Source organism: Ursus arctos, unplaced genomic scaffold (assembly GCF_023065955.2).
Source record: "Ursus arctos isolate Adak ecotype North America unplaced genomic scaffold, UrsArc2.0 scaffold_12, whole genome shotgun sequence".
Taxonomy (NCBI): domain Eukaryota; kingdom Metazoa; phylum Chordata; class Mammalia; order Carnivora; family Ursidae; genus Ursus; species Ursus arctos.
In genome coordinates, this window is record NW_026622786.1 from 55,019,987 (window position 1) to 55,035,459 (window position 15,473).

Here is a 15,473-nt window from a genome sequence, read left to right on the forward strand (position 1 = left end):
TTGGCCCGTGAGTTTATAGGTGTTACTAAAAAAAAAAAAAAAAAAAAAAAAAAGAACAACTAATTTCTCCTAGAAGATTATAATGTACCAACTGCTTCTTTTGAAAACTGGAAAATAATGGAAAAGGATCAAAACATTTATTCCTGTCTCCCATATAATGGCTCACTGGCTAAGCAAATAGTAGATGAGGAAAAGTACTCTTCATAGAGATTTTCCAGCTATTAAATATAGAAGGACCGATGGAATATTACCTTTTGGCGACCCTTAATGGAGCTAATGGATTTAGGCATTGATCACCATCTCCTAACTGTACAAAAAGAGAAACCACCAGACATTTTTCTCCTGATAGAAGGACATGGTACCATTTATGAAATGATCTTGCCAAAAAACCCTCAAACCTAAATATGACCAAAGCTCTAGATCCAACTCTCAATTTATAGAAAACACAGAGGAATGTGTTAAAGGTCACTATAGGGATGCAACCAATAAATTCTAGCCTCTGGAAAAATTACACAAAAATAGTCCCATTTCTTCAACAAATATATTGTAAAGGTAGAAGATGAAAAGAATTCCCCACAGTCAACTAAGTATCTCTTCCTCCCATACTCCGTGCGTACTTCTCTCACAACACAACATTTTTGTGAAGTGGTCTGTTATAGGCATTTCTGTCTCATTAGACTGTCTGTTCCTCAAGACCAACAAATAGCCTCTTAATCTTCCTTTATTTCCCTTGCATGTAACATGGTACCTGATGTTTGGTGAGTCAGTGAATACTTCTTGTGCAGATTTTACTTGATGCCGTCGGTGGTTAATCAGTCATAGTCATCTTTGCTCTTTAGTTCTTTTGATTAGGAAACTGACAAGTCATAACATTCCCGTATTTGCCTTTTTCACTTTTGGCTATTTGGAATGCAACTGACTCTTCTCCATGTCTTTAGTGACATTTAGATTGTATGCTTATTGTTATACACACCTATCCTCCCCCCATCGAAATTACTTTATTGTTTTATCTAATTATAAAGGTCATGTTCTCACTGTAAAAATATTCAAACAAAATAGAAAAGTATAAAAAAGGAACTAGAGTCTTCACTCTTAACCAGGAATATCCTTTTATCCCTTTCTTTCTTTCCTCCCCTTTCTTCTTTCCCTGCCACCCCCCGAACTGTCCTCTTGTTGGATTGACCCCTCTGTCATTATGTAATGACCTTCTTTGTCTCTTATTATAGTCTTTATATTAGAGTCTATTTTGTCTGATATAACTACCCCAGCTTTCTTTTGGTTTCATTTGCATGGAATATCTTTTTCCATTTCTTCACTTTCAGTCTGTGTTTCCTTACATCCGAAGTGAGTCTCTTGTAGGCAGCATGTAGATATGTCTTGTTTTTTTACCCATTCAGCCACTCTGTCTTTTGACTGGAGAATTTAGTCCATTTACTTTTAAAGTAAGTATTGATAAGTATGTCCTTATTGCCTTTTTGTTAATTGTTTTCCATTTGTTTTGTAGTTTGTCTCTGTTCCTTTCTTTTCTCACTCTTTCCTTTTTGGTTTGATGACTTTCTTTAATAGTATGCTTAGGTTCCTTTATTTTTTGTGTATCCACTCTAGGTTTTTGCTTTGTGGTTACCTTGAGGCTTGCACATAATAACTTGTACCTGGAACAACGAATAACAACTTAAGTTTGATCCAGTTTTAAGGTTTTTCATTTTTACTCCCCTCTCCCATGTTTTATGTTTTTGATGTCATATTTTACATTTTTTTAATTTTGTGTATTCTTTAACTAAGTATTATAGTTATTTTTACTACTTTTGTCTTTTAACCTTCATACTAGCTTTATAACTGATTAATCTGCTACTTTTACTATATATTTACCTTTCCAGTAAGATTTATTCTTTCATGTTTTCTTATTACAAATTAGCACCTTTTCTTTTCACCTTAAAGAACTTCCTTTAATAGCTCTTGTTATGCCAGTTTAGCGATGATAAACTCCTTTAGCTTTTGCTTGTCTGGAAAACTCTTGTCTCTGCTTTACTTCTGAATGATGACTTTCTTGAGTAGAGTGTCCTTGGATGGAAGTTTTTTCTTTCAGCTCTTTGAATGTATCTTGCCACTGTCTTCTGGCCTGTAAAGTTTCTGCTGCATGGTCTGCTGATAGTCTTATTGGGGTTCCCTGGTAACAAGTTGTTTTTCTCTTCCTGCTTTTAGAATTCTCTCCTTTTTAACTTTTAACATTTTAATTATAATGTGGCTTGGTGTGAGTCTTTTTGTGTTTATATTTTTTGGAACTCTCTGGGAGCTTCCTGGATCTGGATGTCTGTTTCCTTCACAAGGCTAGGGAAATTTTCAGCTATTATTTCTTCACAATTTTCCATAAGTAGCGTATGTCACTATACATCCTGCTACAGAACCTGCCTTTTTTCTTCATCCAACATGCTGGGTATCTCTTTCTACATCAATAAACATTGCTACACGTTGTCATTTTGCAGACTCTGTAGTATTTCTTCTTATTAATACATATTAATTTAACTAATTAGAACTGTGCTGATGAACACTATATTTCCTCACAATTATTTGTAATTATTCTCTACTACAAAAAATGTTATAGTGAATTTTTTTAATACATCCATTTGTAGGTATGTGTAGTTATCTCCTTAGACTAGAAGCAGGTTTCTTAGGTCAAAGATTGTGTTCATGTAGAATTTCTATATTGCCCCACCATGTTCCAGAAAATTTTGACCTCTATTTTCATTGCTTCAGCAGTTGATTAGCAGGGCTTTATTATACTTGAAGTCTTGTTCATTAGCTCTTAGCACTAGTCTTCATTCTTTATCTTTTTTTTCTTCTTTTTTTTTAGCCCTCTCTTTTGTGTCTTTTCTTGAATTATTTATCTTCTCTGTGGTGGCAACAGGGACTGTTAAAGTTGTGTAAGATGCAAGATGGGCTTGAAGTAAAATAAATGCAGACTAACGTGATTATCTTACAGCAACTACCAATACTGTTACACCTTGCATATTATCATATGTGTTTTTGAACAAACACTGTGAAATGTTATACCTCTTAAATCCTTGATCATGTTTACATAGAAGTTTCATCTATAAATGTCATCCCCTTTTTATCTGCTTGGAGGAAGTAACATAATACATTATTAACTTTTTTTTTAAAAGATTGATTTATTTTAGAGAGAGAGTATGTGGGGCAGGGGGAGGGGCAGAGAGAGAGAGAGAGAGAATCTCAAGCAGACTCCCCACTGAGTGCAGAAACAGGGCTTTATCTCATGACCCTGACATCATGACCTGAACCAAAAATTAAGAGTTGGCCACTTAACCAACTGAGCCACCCAGGTGCCCCCACGATTAACCTTTTTTTTAAAAAAATATTTTTATTTATTTGTCAGAGAGAGAGAGGCAGGCAGAAGGAGAAGCAGGCTCCCCACTGAGCAAGGACCCCAGTGCTGGATCAATCCCAGGACCCTGGGATCATGACCTGAGTCGAAGGCAGACGCTTAACTGACTGAGCCACCCAGGCATCCCCGCTATTAACTTCTTAATGATGTTTTAGTCCATCATTTATTTCCCAGAATCCTCTTGTATAAGAAAGAGCTTGTGTTTTTAAGTCTGACTGACCTATATTCTGATTTCAGCTTTGCTGCTTACTTAGTTGTATGTGAATTTCACTTAAGTTTTCTAGGCTTCAATTCATCTGCAAAATTGGGGTATATTTGATTGCTATTTTTGAATGATTGCTCTAAGAATGAAATAAATCATTGGATGTGAAAATAGTATAGTGGCTAGCAAATATTAATAATTAAGTTTTTGTTCCATCCTTTTCTTTTGTGGCATGCAGTAATAAATACCGTTTTTAGATATATATTCACAATCATGTATACTATTGCCTTCACAGAAATCTTCTCTACATATACCCTCAGAGTCTCAATTTTGCCAATCGTCAAGGTTCTGCAAGAAATATAACAGTGAAAGTACAGTTCATGTATGGGGAGGATCCAAGCAATGCCATGCCGGTAGGAAATGTTCTTTACTTTTCCTGTTCTTCATCTATGGTTCAAATAACCTTTTTTTTTTTTTTTTTTTTTTTTGGTATTACTTAGTTGGCAGCTCTAAACTGGAAATTAATATGCTCTCATAAACCAAGTTTCTAACTGCTTTACTTCCTGTACAGATAGTACAGGTTTACTTGAAGTCTTTTTAAAAAATTTATATTCAAATTCCAGTTAGTTAATATACAGTATAATATTAATTTCAAGTGTACAACATAGTGATTCAACACTTCCTATTGAAGTCTTAATTATTGATGACTTGGTTGATGATAGTCACTCCCAGAGATACAAAGATGAATAAGACTTGTAACCTAGAAGATGAGATAAACACATAAAATTCTAAAATAGTGACTTTCAAAAGAGGATCAGAACAGAATCACCTCGGGTACTCTAACAAAGCACAGATGTATTTTTTCTCTATTCTTGTCATCTGTGATTCTGATTCTTTTCCTTTAGAATAAAAGGCCAGGAAAGGGAAGTGTAAAGTGATGGGCAGTATATGAGGTTGTAGTATAGGTTGAAAATGTTCCCCATGTGATTCTAATATGTATGATTTTTCCCATGTTTGTTAAGAAATCCTGGTAATAGTGCATATTACACTTACCTGGGGAGCTTTTAAAAATACCAGTGCTCAGACTGAATCTTACTCCAATTAAATTATAATGTCTGGGGATGGGAACTAATCATGTATCAGTATTTTTAAGTCTTCACAAGGGATTACACTTTGCAGCCAATATTGAGAACCAGGGTATTTGCTAAGTATTAGAAGATTGCTATACGGATTCAAAGGCATAGATGTATATTAGTAGGAGAGAGTGCCTTGCCAAGTTAATAGGCAGGTCTCACCTGGAGGAGGTTTATCTGGACTAAAGCCAAAGGGGGTTAAAATGTAAATGGCATTGGGTCTTAGACAGTGGGGGAAAGAAAGCAGCTCTCTCAAGTTGGAGAATGTCCTTTAACAGTGGTACAGTGGTGAGTTGCCAGGGAGCCAGACCAATGTAAGATAAGTCAGAAATACTAGCCTGAGGCCAGACTGAGGAGATTCTGGATTGCCCAGATTGTCATTTAGGATTTGTGGAACATTAATGTACATTCTGTGAAATACAGTGCAAGTTCCATGAAAGTAGATTTTAGGCTCAACTAAAGTTAGTAACATATGGAGTAGGAGAATGACTGTCGCTGTAGATGTTCGACCTCTGAGAACCCTAGTGGAATGAAAATGAGCTTTAGAATAGGTGCATTGTTAACAGAGTTTTATTTTAGCCTTCTGTGTCAGTCATTAAATCAAGTTCTGATTTTCTACTTACTAGGAAAGCTGTATATTTTCTCTTTTCCTATTGTCTCTGTTTCATCAGCATTTATAGATCTTGACAGCAACAAGCACAAATTATTCATCTTTGTATTCTTCTATGGCAGCTGTCTCAGATCTTTGCATATCATACATGCTGAATAAATATTTGTTGGTAAATGTAGAATTTATTTTTGAGGTTTGAAATTAGCATTTCATGTTCTATATTAGTTTTTTATTTCTGCTGAAGGAATGAATGTACTATCACAGTTGATGAAAAGATACTGGATTGTGAAAATAGGTGCTTTGTTGTAGGTGAATTGTCACATGGATTTGAGCTTATGACAAATGTAGTATATATAAGATAATTTGTTGTTATTGTTTGCCTAACAAACTCTTCCTTGTCTTAGCATATATATGGCCTCCTCTGCAGAATTCCAGCTGCATCCAGCCACATTGGCAGTTAGACCACTCCCTCTTTTGGTGCTACCATAGCATCTTCTGATTTCTTTTATGGGCCTTATCACTTTAAGATTATATGTTTATTTCTTCATCTTGTCCACTAGATTGTGAGCTCCTTGAGGGCAGGGACCATGCCATGATTGTATCTTGATGCTTGTCATAGTGCTTGGCACGGAAATGATGCTCAGCTTGTGTTGATGAATGGTTAAAAATACCTGTCAGATGGTCAAAAAAGGGAACACTTTCCCCTTTTTTATCATTCATTTCTGAAAATAAATGAGTTACTTTGTGAAAAGTGATAGCTTCTCGGGGAAAAAAGGTACTGCAGTCCTTTCATTTGTGTATTATTAGTCATATGAAAATGAATACTTTTCTGTTTATCCTAGTGGCTGGTTGAAAGTATAGAAACACACATTGTCTTGGCTTAATTTTTAGAAAAATAAGGACTACTCAAATGGATCCTAAGATAATGTTTTGATCATATAACATTGATATGATAAAATCATAAACTTCAAAATCTGGCATTGGAACAACATTTTATAAAAATATGGTAACGTATTCTTAGCAAATTGATGAAATTAGACTTATCTAGGAGAGTCATAATTATTACACCTTTACACACCCTTAAAATAAAAGGACCTGCTTGAACTGTTACAAAAAGAAACACAAATATCGGTTAATATGTTCTTTTTATTTATGGATGGTACCAATTAATGCCTTTGTATAAGATATAAAGTTTGAGTTATTTTACCAGTTGTGTTGATGGAAGTGTGATGACATGTCCATGTACTTATTTCTGCATATGTAGAGATGGCTGGCCAGACATAAGAGTTTAACTTATGGCTAGTTAACATTGCAAGCCTAACTATCTCACATAGGAATCATAAGCCATTTATCTAATCAGCTGCCCTAATTAACTATAATATTGGTATTAGAACTCAAGAGGCAGATATACAAGACTGAATTATTTTACCTCTAACCTTTCTCCAATAGGGGTATACTTTTTTTGTTGTGGTGGATTTTTTTTTTTTTTTAACACATATGAAAGAATATAAGAATGGCCTCCTCCTTCTTTATAGAGTAGCTTGTAAGGAATACTGGAAGCAAAGGATACATAGCTTGACCTAAAATAGGATTTTTAAAAATCATTTATAAATAATTTATATTTGACTTATAGAATGATTACTGTTTTAGTGGAGAAGCCACCAATTTATAGTAGATATATACTACCATTCTAAGACCATATTTCTTACATAAATTTCCAAATGATATGCTACATCCAGATTTTAAAATGAATTCTTCACCTTCTTTAAGAAAAAGGAAATATGGGTAGAAACTTTTCAAATGTTTGAATGTCAGATGGGTCTATAGTTGAAAAAGCAATTGAACTTATTAATGAGCGTCAGTAGGCACATTGTTCTTCATTGGGCTGATTTTGCCCATTGTTCTCCAATAGTTATTAAATCAGACAAATTCTTACATAGATATGAACATCCAGCATTTATTACAACAAAGTTTCAACATGCTGTTATTTGTTACAGGTAATCTTTGGTAAATCTAGCTGTTCAGAATTTTCAAAGGAAGCCTATACAGCCGTAGTATATCATAACAGGTACTGAATTCAAATATTTCTTTCAAAGTTACTCACTTCTCAGTGGCATTGTTAGCACTCACGTTAGTGTGTTTACCAAATGCTTTGCTGCACTGAATGTGCAAATTCAAGACAGCTGACATCAGAGTTAAAATTTTCAACCTGTAGTTGCATATTTTCCGTAGACATCAAATATAAGACTTTATACACAAAACATCTTTTGTATCAAATTCTCTGACCCTTTCATTTTTATTATACTGTTATTGATTATCATTGTGGCCTCTGGTCCTTTGGACTTTCCCTGTTATTTTACCCTCGACACTTTGTAGTTTTACTTAACTCTTTACTAAGCTTAGAGCCATTAGTCAGTTAAATTGGTAGTGTTCGCAAAATCTAATAATCCTTTGACTTAGGACCCTTCCAGTTTACTTCTTTTGGAAATTTTTAACTTTGGGTAACTTTCCATCTCTGCTTACTTTCTTTTCTTTTCTTTTCTTTTTTTTTTTTTTTTTGATTATTGAATGCTGTTGGAGAAAAATCACAAAATTCTACCAATCAAGATGATCACAAATTGACATCATTTTATCCATATGATTGGGCTGAAGAAATTCATTTTACTTTATTTCATCTTCTTTTCAGACCCACCACTCTTTGGTAATCTTGTCATCATTGCTTTTTTACCCTCTGTCGTTTAGTAGGATGTATTTTAAGCCTTTCTCCTCCTTTCTCTAGATCCTACGTATTCTCTGTTTGCCTTACTTTTGGTGTTCCTACTTTATTAAGTGGATTGAGACCATCCAACTTGAGAACCATCCACTTGTCTCCTCTTTATCTCTGATGATCTCTGCCGGGTCTGCCTTTCCTTCTGGTTCAAGGGCAGTCGGGGTGCACACCTGGCTCAGTGTGAGTCTTTCCCTTCTGCTTTCCTCCAGTTTCATTCTTGCTCTTTCAGAGTGTGACTCCATCACTTAACCCTTCTCTTGTCCCATCAGTCCCTACTTCACTGGCTCCATCTCTTACTGTCAAAAAAAGCTTAAGTCTTCTGTACTTAAAAAACAAAACAAAGGTCTCTCTTCAGTGTTGCTGTGTAGCATGGTTTTTCCCTGCCCTCCTTAAAACTTTATTCTCTCTCACCCTTTACTACCCTCTTTGTGTCCTCCCATCTCTGTGGACAGCTTTTTTTCCGGTGGTAATTACTCTAATTTTTCTTTCTTTCTTTCTTTCCTTTTTTTTTTTTTTTTTTTTGGTATAGACATTCCATGCAAAACACCAAGGTTTCACCCATAGCCTTCTTTTTCTTTACTTTACTCTCCGTAAATAATCTTATATGTATATCTCAGAGTTAGAGTCAGTGAAAATGCTACTACTTTTATCTTTATTTGGATTGTTCCCAACTCTTTATTTTCAGTCCTAACCTTCTTTGTGAGGCGTAGACAATATTTTTAGTGGCCTCTTGGGCAGGTTCAGGGTGCCCTGCTGCCTTCTCAGTTTCCATGTGTTTATCCCTGACCCTCTTCTGGACCCTATCTCTGTCTGACTCTTAATTTTTATTAATGGTATCACAATTTTTCCAGTTCTTTTGATTCAGAATCTGAAACATCCTTGCTTTCCTTCTTCTTTTTTCTAATATCCAGTCATCCTTTCCATCTTGATGATTTTCTTTTGCCTGATTACCAAACATATTCTGTGCTGTTCTGTTTCTAGGCTTTTCTTGGATCCCTTTTTCTATTATAATACCGATTCTCTCTGTTGATTGGACTCCTACTCATTCTTTAAGGCCCATCTCATATAGTTTCCTAAACACAATTCCCTGATCCAAAGCTTGAAATAATCTGTTCAATTCTCTCCTTGAAGCACTTAACCTTATATGCTCTAGACCAGGGGTTGGCAAACTTTTTCTGCAAAGGGCCTAGTAGGTTTGTTTTAGGGCTTGTGGGCCATATGGTCTCTGTAACAATTACTCAGCCCTGCTGTTACAGTGCAAAAACAGCCATGGACAGTAAGTAAAGTTGCAAATGAATGGGCATGGCTGTCTTCCAATAAAATTTTATTTATGAACACTGAAATTTGAATTTCATGTAATATTTCAAATGATATGTTATTTTTATTTTTTTAAAACGACTTAAAAATATAAAAATTCTTAATTTGTAGGCTATACAAAACCAGGCAGTGGACTGGATTTGGCCTATGGGCCATAGTTTGCCAACCCCTGCTTTATAGCATTGCTATTGATATATGTCTGTCTTATTTATATTTCTACTAAATTATATATTTTTTGAGGGTAATTATATTTTTCATGTTTATCTATTAAACCACCACAAAAATAACACAATACTTAGCATAAAGGTGAACAATTAAAAGTACTTGTTGATGAATAACTCATAGATGCTTAATTTTCCATAAAAGCCTTCACATAGTATGATTTCAGAAAAGAAATGAACTAAAACATTCAGTACCAAGAAAGATATTGATAAAGAAGGTAGTAATTTCTTAAAGTATCTCAATTTGTAGATATATCTTTTTTTTTTTGTTGCTCTCAGCATTAGTAGAATTAAAATGACAATACTGTCTAACATTGTTAGTAAATTCAACTTTCTCATAATTCAGTGGTGATTAGTGAGATCAGTAATAAGATGCATAGCATCTTTTATTCACCAAAATCATCAAATTCTCAAATGGCTAGTATTAATTATCTTTCTTGTAGGTATTAAAAGCCTCATCTACCTAATATTTCTGTGATCAGATCTACAGTTGTTAGTGTTTTGAGGCTTATTTGAAATGGAAGGATACTAGACTTATTAGCATCAGAGGAAAAAAACCTCCTAAATTGTGGAACAGGCTTCACTTTTAATTATTTGGAGCTATATGGTTTGGTTGCATTTTTGTTGAATATAACTCTGAGATACTAACTGAATATGAAAGGTTGGGATGCTAAGGTTCTATCCCTTTTTAAGTCTATATCATAAATAGCAAGGGTACTTTTCTATAAAAATGCTTCTAGGAACCACTCTCAATTAATATTGAGGTGAAAATGCCATTGCTTTGATCAAATATGATCAAAATATGTTGTATTCTTATACTGGCTGGGAGCACTTCTAAACTGTGCGACAAATGCAATTTGTAGGTGTTCCCTGATTTTTTTTCTTTTCTTTTTGTTTTTTTTTCTCTTAGCTGTCAATGCATTAGTTTATGTTTTATTAACATCTGTTTCTTTAGCAATGGAATAATTGATATGAAATATTCCATTGAGAGCCCAACTTAATACTAAGTTGTCTAGAGATATTTGTTTTTTTCTTTTTTACAAAAAGATAATACATATTAATCTTTAACATGAAGCTACACTCCTATAATAGAAAAATGTTTTTTTATGGTATGGTTTTAAAATATCTGCTTATAAAAACTCCTATTATTTTTTCTATATAATGTGTATCAGAATATAGAAAGCCTTGACTAGTCTGCTCTTTTATATAATTTCCAATCAAATGGAGATCTCGGCATCAAGGTGGTGATTATTAATGAATTTTAAAATAGGATTACCCAGCTCATTAATAAAAATGGGATGAGAAATTTCAGAAGCAGAGGCAGCTCACTCAACTGGAAATAGGAGTTAGTTACTTAAAACTTGGGAATAGAGAAAAATACTTTGTACTAGAAGAAAAATTAAGCATGAATCCTGAAATTAACTTAAAACTTACTCAAATATACAAATGCAATAATTACTTATTTTGACAAATTACTGACTATTGATTTGTTTTGTTTTGTTTTTTGTGTGAAGGTCTCCTGATTTTCATGAAGAAATCAAGGTTAAGCTCCCTGCTACTTTAACTGACCATCATCATTTGCTTTTTACTTTTTATCATGTTAGTTGTCAACAAAAACAAAATACTCCTCTTGAAACTCCTGTTGGATATACAGTAAGTATATTTTTATTTAATATTTAGCTCTTCAATCTTAAAAATACAGTATTTGAGATGTAGTTGGTGTTCATTATTACTTGAATGTTCCTTATCTGATTCCCTGTAGTGGTTAGAAAAGTCATCATAATAAGAAAATACTCATTAATGTAATTAACTAGTATAATTAATTACCTGACATGTGTAAACACTTCGTTGTTGGTCCTGATTATTATGTGTTTACCCAACAATACAGTGTAAATATATTAGTTTTAAGGGTTCTCCAGAAGAGAATGGTTTCAATGTAAAGTGATTAAAAGAGACCCTTGGCCATTAAAATTCTTTTGGCTTTAATTAAAGGCAACTAAAACTTGAGTATTTTTTGAAAATCATGATGATTGAATTGCAAGGGTAAACCTAAGGTGAAGGTTATGGATGTCATGGTGTGCTGTCACAACTTTGTCAGAAAAATCATGCTGCTACCCAAAAGAGAAACATCAACATTTGACTCAGGTTTTTTTGTTTTGTTTTGTTTTTTTGTTTTTTTGGTCTCTTGCGGTTTATGAAATGAATTTTGCTAAATGTAACAAAATAAGTTTATGTTCATGCTTTTTAGTTTTGTTGTCAACATTCATGTTTAATCAAACCTTTCCCTATATACATTGACATTATTACCCCCATCTAAAATGGATCCACTTTGTGGGCTTTTTCTTCTACTCCAGCCTTTTCTGGGATAATAAGGACCCCCTATAGATTTAAATATTGCATGGTTAGTTAGTAATAATAATGTTTTGGGGATCCTCCTTAATAAAATACTGTCAGGGAAGCTTTTCTTTAGAGGAATCATGAAACCTATTATTATTTAATTAAATCCTCTTGGTGTTTGGTGATACGAGACAAATTTGGCTCATACCAAGTTCTTAAAACAGATTTTCCAAGTAATTTACTTTTGTAACAAACATATTTAACTTAATATTGTTTCCTTTTTAATTAAAAGTGGATACCAATGCTTCAGAATGGACGATTAAAGACCGGGCAGTTTTGCCTACCAGTTTCACTGGAAAAACCACCACAGGCTTATTCTGTACTATCTCCTGAGGTCAGTATCTCTCATGTTGAAACTCTCCAGATGGAATGAAATGAATTTTTTCATTACAAAGGTGTTTTTCTCAAACAAGACCTTGCTATTCTATCTAGAAGTATGTAGATAATGAAGTAATAATATTGTTTTCTCTTAGAGGTAAAATTAGTCTGTAGAATACTTAAAGCTTTTAATCTAAGTATATTGATTTTATTTTATTTTATTTTATTTTTTTAATTTATTTATTCAACAGAGATAGAGACAGCCAGCGAGGGAGGGAACACAAGCAGGGGGAGTGGGAGAGGAAGAAGCAGGCTCATAGCAGAGGAGCCTGATGTGGGGCTCGATCCCATAACGCCGGGATCACGCCCTGAGCCGAAGGCAGACGCTTAACCGCTGTGCCACCCAGGCGCCCCAGTATATTGATTTTAAAACCAAAATAATATGTGAAATATGAACTTAAAAGGCAAATTTAGAGAATTTTCATATTGTAACATGAAAAGCGTTACATAAATGAGTTGTTTTTTTTTTTTTTTAAGTAAACAACATTTCACTGAAAGTCTGGGGGAAGGAGTACCAACAAATTTTTTAGAATATTTTTGTAATTGATGATCATGTATGTGAAAGTAAAGAAGCTATAAACATGCAATACAGGAGACATTAGCAGCTGTAATGATGACATATGTCATCATTAGACTTGAAAGAAATGACTTGAAAGAAACAAACATTGGAAAAATCTCAAAAAGAATCAGTAGCCACTATTCAAAAACCAAAGTGCTTTATGAGAGAACTGTTACATGATGATTTGAACATAATTGTTTGTATGCATTAATCTGAACTATGTCTTGGGAATGTTCTCCTGGTGGCATTTATTTTCTGAATACAACTCGAAAAATATTCACAAATAAATTTGTATTGTTTTTATTTTTAAAAAAACAGAGGCAGCGGAGAGCTCCTGCTCTGACCTCCTTGCTTACTGTTCTTTGTCACTTACTCTGTCCCAGCCACACAGCACAGTGCCTTGGCTGTTCCTCAGTCGTGCATTCCCATGTCAGGCCCTTTGCACTTCCTCTGCTGGCGGTGCTCCATCAGCAGGCTAGCTTCTTCATTTCATCCAGATAGCCGCTCAGATCCTGCCTCTTCAGAGAGTGTCTCTGAGCACTTCGTTTTCAGTGCAGCCTCCACCATTTTTTTATCCCTTTACTTTGCTTTGTCCTCATAATACTTAATCGTTGACTTTATACTTCATATATCTTTGTTTATTTATTATCTACAGAGTATAAATTCCAGGAAGGTAGGGACTTCGTCTTTCTTTTGCTTTGCTCTATCTGCAAGTATTTCGAATAGTGCTTGGCTCACAGCAGGTCAGTAAGTATTTATTATAATAAATAAGATGAATGAATAAAGACAGTAGGAAAGAAATATGACTCCTTCCTCTCTCCCCCCTGCCAAACCTTTCATTCAGTTTTCCAGGAACACATCTTCTCAGTAAAATCAGATAGTCTTCTGTCAGGGATTGCATTCTATATTGCAAAAGGAAATATTTTAAAAGAAAATCTGATTTTATGGAAGTTATGCATTTATTCTTAATTGATTTGCAAATGCAAGGTCAGCTTTCTATAGGGAGGCTGATGGTTTTCTTCTAGCTACTATGCTGTGTATGTTCATATATAAAGAAAATGGTCATGATTTGGATTTGACTATAGATGTATAGTACAATTGATATGTTATTCAGTGTTTAAGCTTTTGTATTTTTTTAAATTTTATTTATTTGAGAGAGAGAGCACAAGTGGGGATGGAGGGGAGGTAAAGGGAGAAGCAGATTCCCGCTGAGCAGGGAACCCGATAGGAGGCTCCATCCCAGGACCCCGGGATCATGACCTAAGCCGAAGGCAGACACTTAAAAAAATTGTGGTAAAATATACGTAACATAAAATTTACCATTTTAACCATTTTTAAGTGTCCAGTTCCATGGCATTAAGTGCATTCACTTGTTTTGAAAACTAGCCTCTTAAAACTACTTTTTAATTGAGGTATATGTATGTCTAGACAATACATTTTTACTTTGCTTAATTTATGAATTTAATGAAAATGGTATTATGCTGTATATAATCTCTAGGGGACTTGCTTTTTTTATTCAGCATGATATTGCCAAGACTTAGTGTTTCTTTATGATCATATATAATGTTTATATAGTGTATCTATATTTTGCTGGCATTTCATTGTACTTAGAATATAATCTAGGTTTTTCCCTATGACCTCCAAATCTCCAAAGGATCTTAACTTTTCCACCTCTTTAACATCATCTTCTACCATCCCTGAGCCCCTTCTTCTACACTTAACAGCTGCTTCTAAACTTTTTCCTACTTCTAGGCCTTTGAATTTTATTTCCTCTTTCTGAATTTCACATGGCTGGATTCTTTTCATTATCAGAATTATCTATAAAATATTACCTTCTCAGAGAGGTCTTTGCTTACTGCACAAATTTCCAACCCTTCCCTCCACCACATTGCTGATATACTCTATCATTTTTAATTCAATTTTATTTACTTAATACTTACCACTATCTGAAATTATTGTTTATTTCCTTATTTTTCTCTATAAGAAATGGTGGATAGGCTCCCTGAGGGCAGACCTTATGTTTGCCATGGAACCTTAGTACCTAGAAAATTGTCTAAAGCCTTCAATAAATATTTGTTGTATGAATTTAAAAAGTTACAGGATTGTTGATATTAGCAAAAACTAAAAAATGAAAATTTTGTTGCGACCATATAGAGTTTCTCAAAGTGATTAGCCATTTGGCAATGATGACTATCTGTTCTGTTCTCTTCTCCACAGAAACATTGGCCATTTCTCTGCATCTCCCTCATCCCACTCCCCCATTGGGGGAGGGCAGGCATTTCACTGGCATGTGGAGAGGGAGGACTCTGGGCTGTGAAATACAAACCCATTTGCCAAATCCCACCATAATTCCTCCCATTCCACAGCTTGAGTGCCATTTTGCAATGAATCACCAATGACATGCAGTAAAGAATATAACCTAGCAACCTTTTAAAAAAGTATTTTTAATATCTCATTTGCCCAGGTTCACTGGGTATTTCACTTCT

General features: G+C 34.3%; 1 protein-coding gene across 6 annotated transcripts in view; it reads left to right on the forward strand.

Moving 5' to 3' along the window:
• Positions 1-15,473, forward strand: part of DOCK7 (dedicator of cytokinesis 7) — a 202,493-nt gene that overhangs the window by 95,763 nt on the left and 91,257 nt on the right. For 5 of the 6 annotated variants that reach the window (XM_026497942.4, XM_044383796.3, XM_044383797.3 and 2 more), the window contains 4 exons: positions 3,898-4,015; positions 7,343-7,413; positions 11,168-11,306; positions 12,283-12,384. In XM_026497942.4, coding sequence (XP_026353727.2) covers positions 3,898-4,015; positions 7,343-7,413; positions 11,168-11,306; positions 12,283-12,384 — 430 coding nt within the window. Of the gene's footprint in view, positions 1-3,897; positions 4,016-7,342; positions 7,414-11,167; positions 11,307-12,282; positions 12,385-15,473 lie in introns of those variants that run through there. The other variant, XM_026497941.4, reaches the window with a different exon arrangement.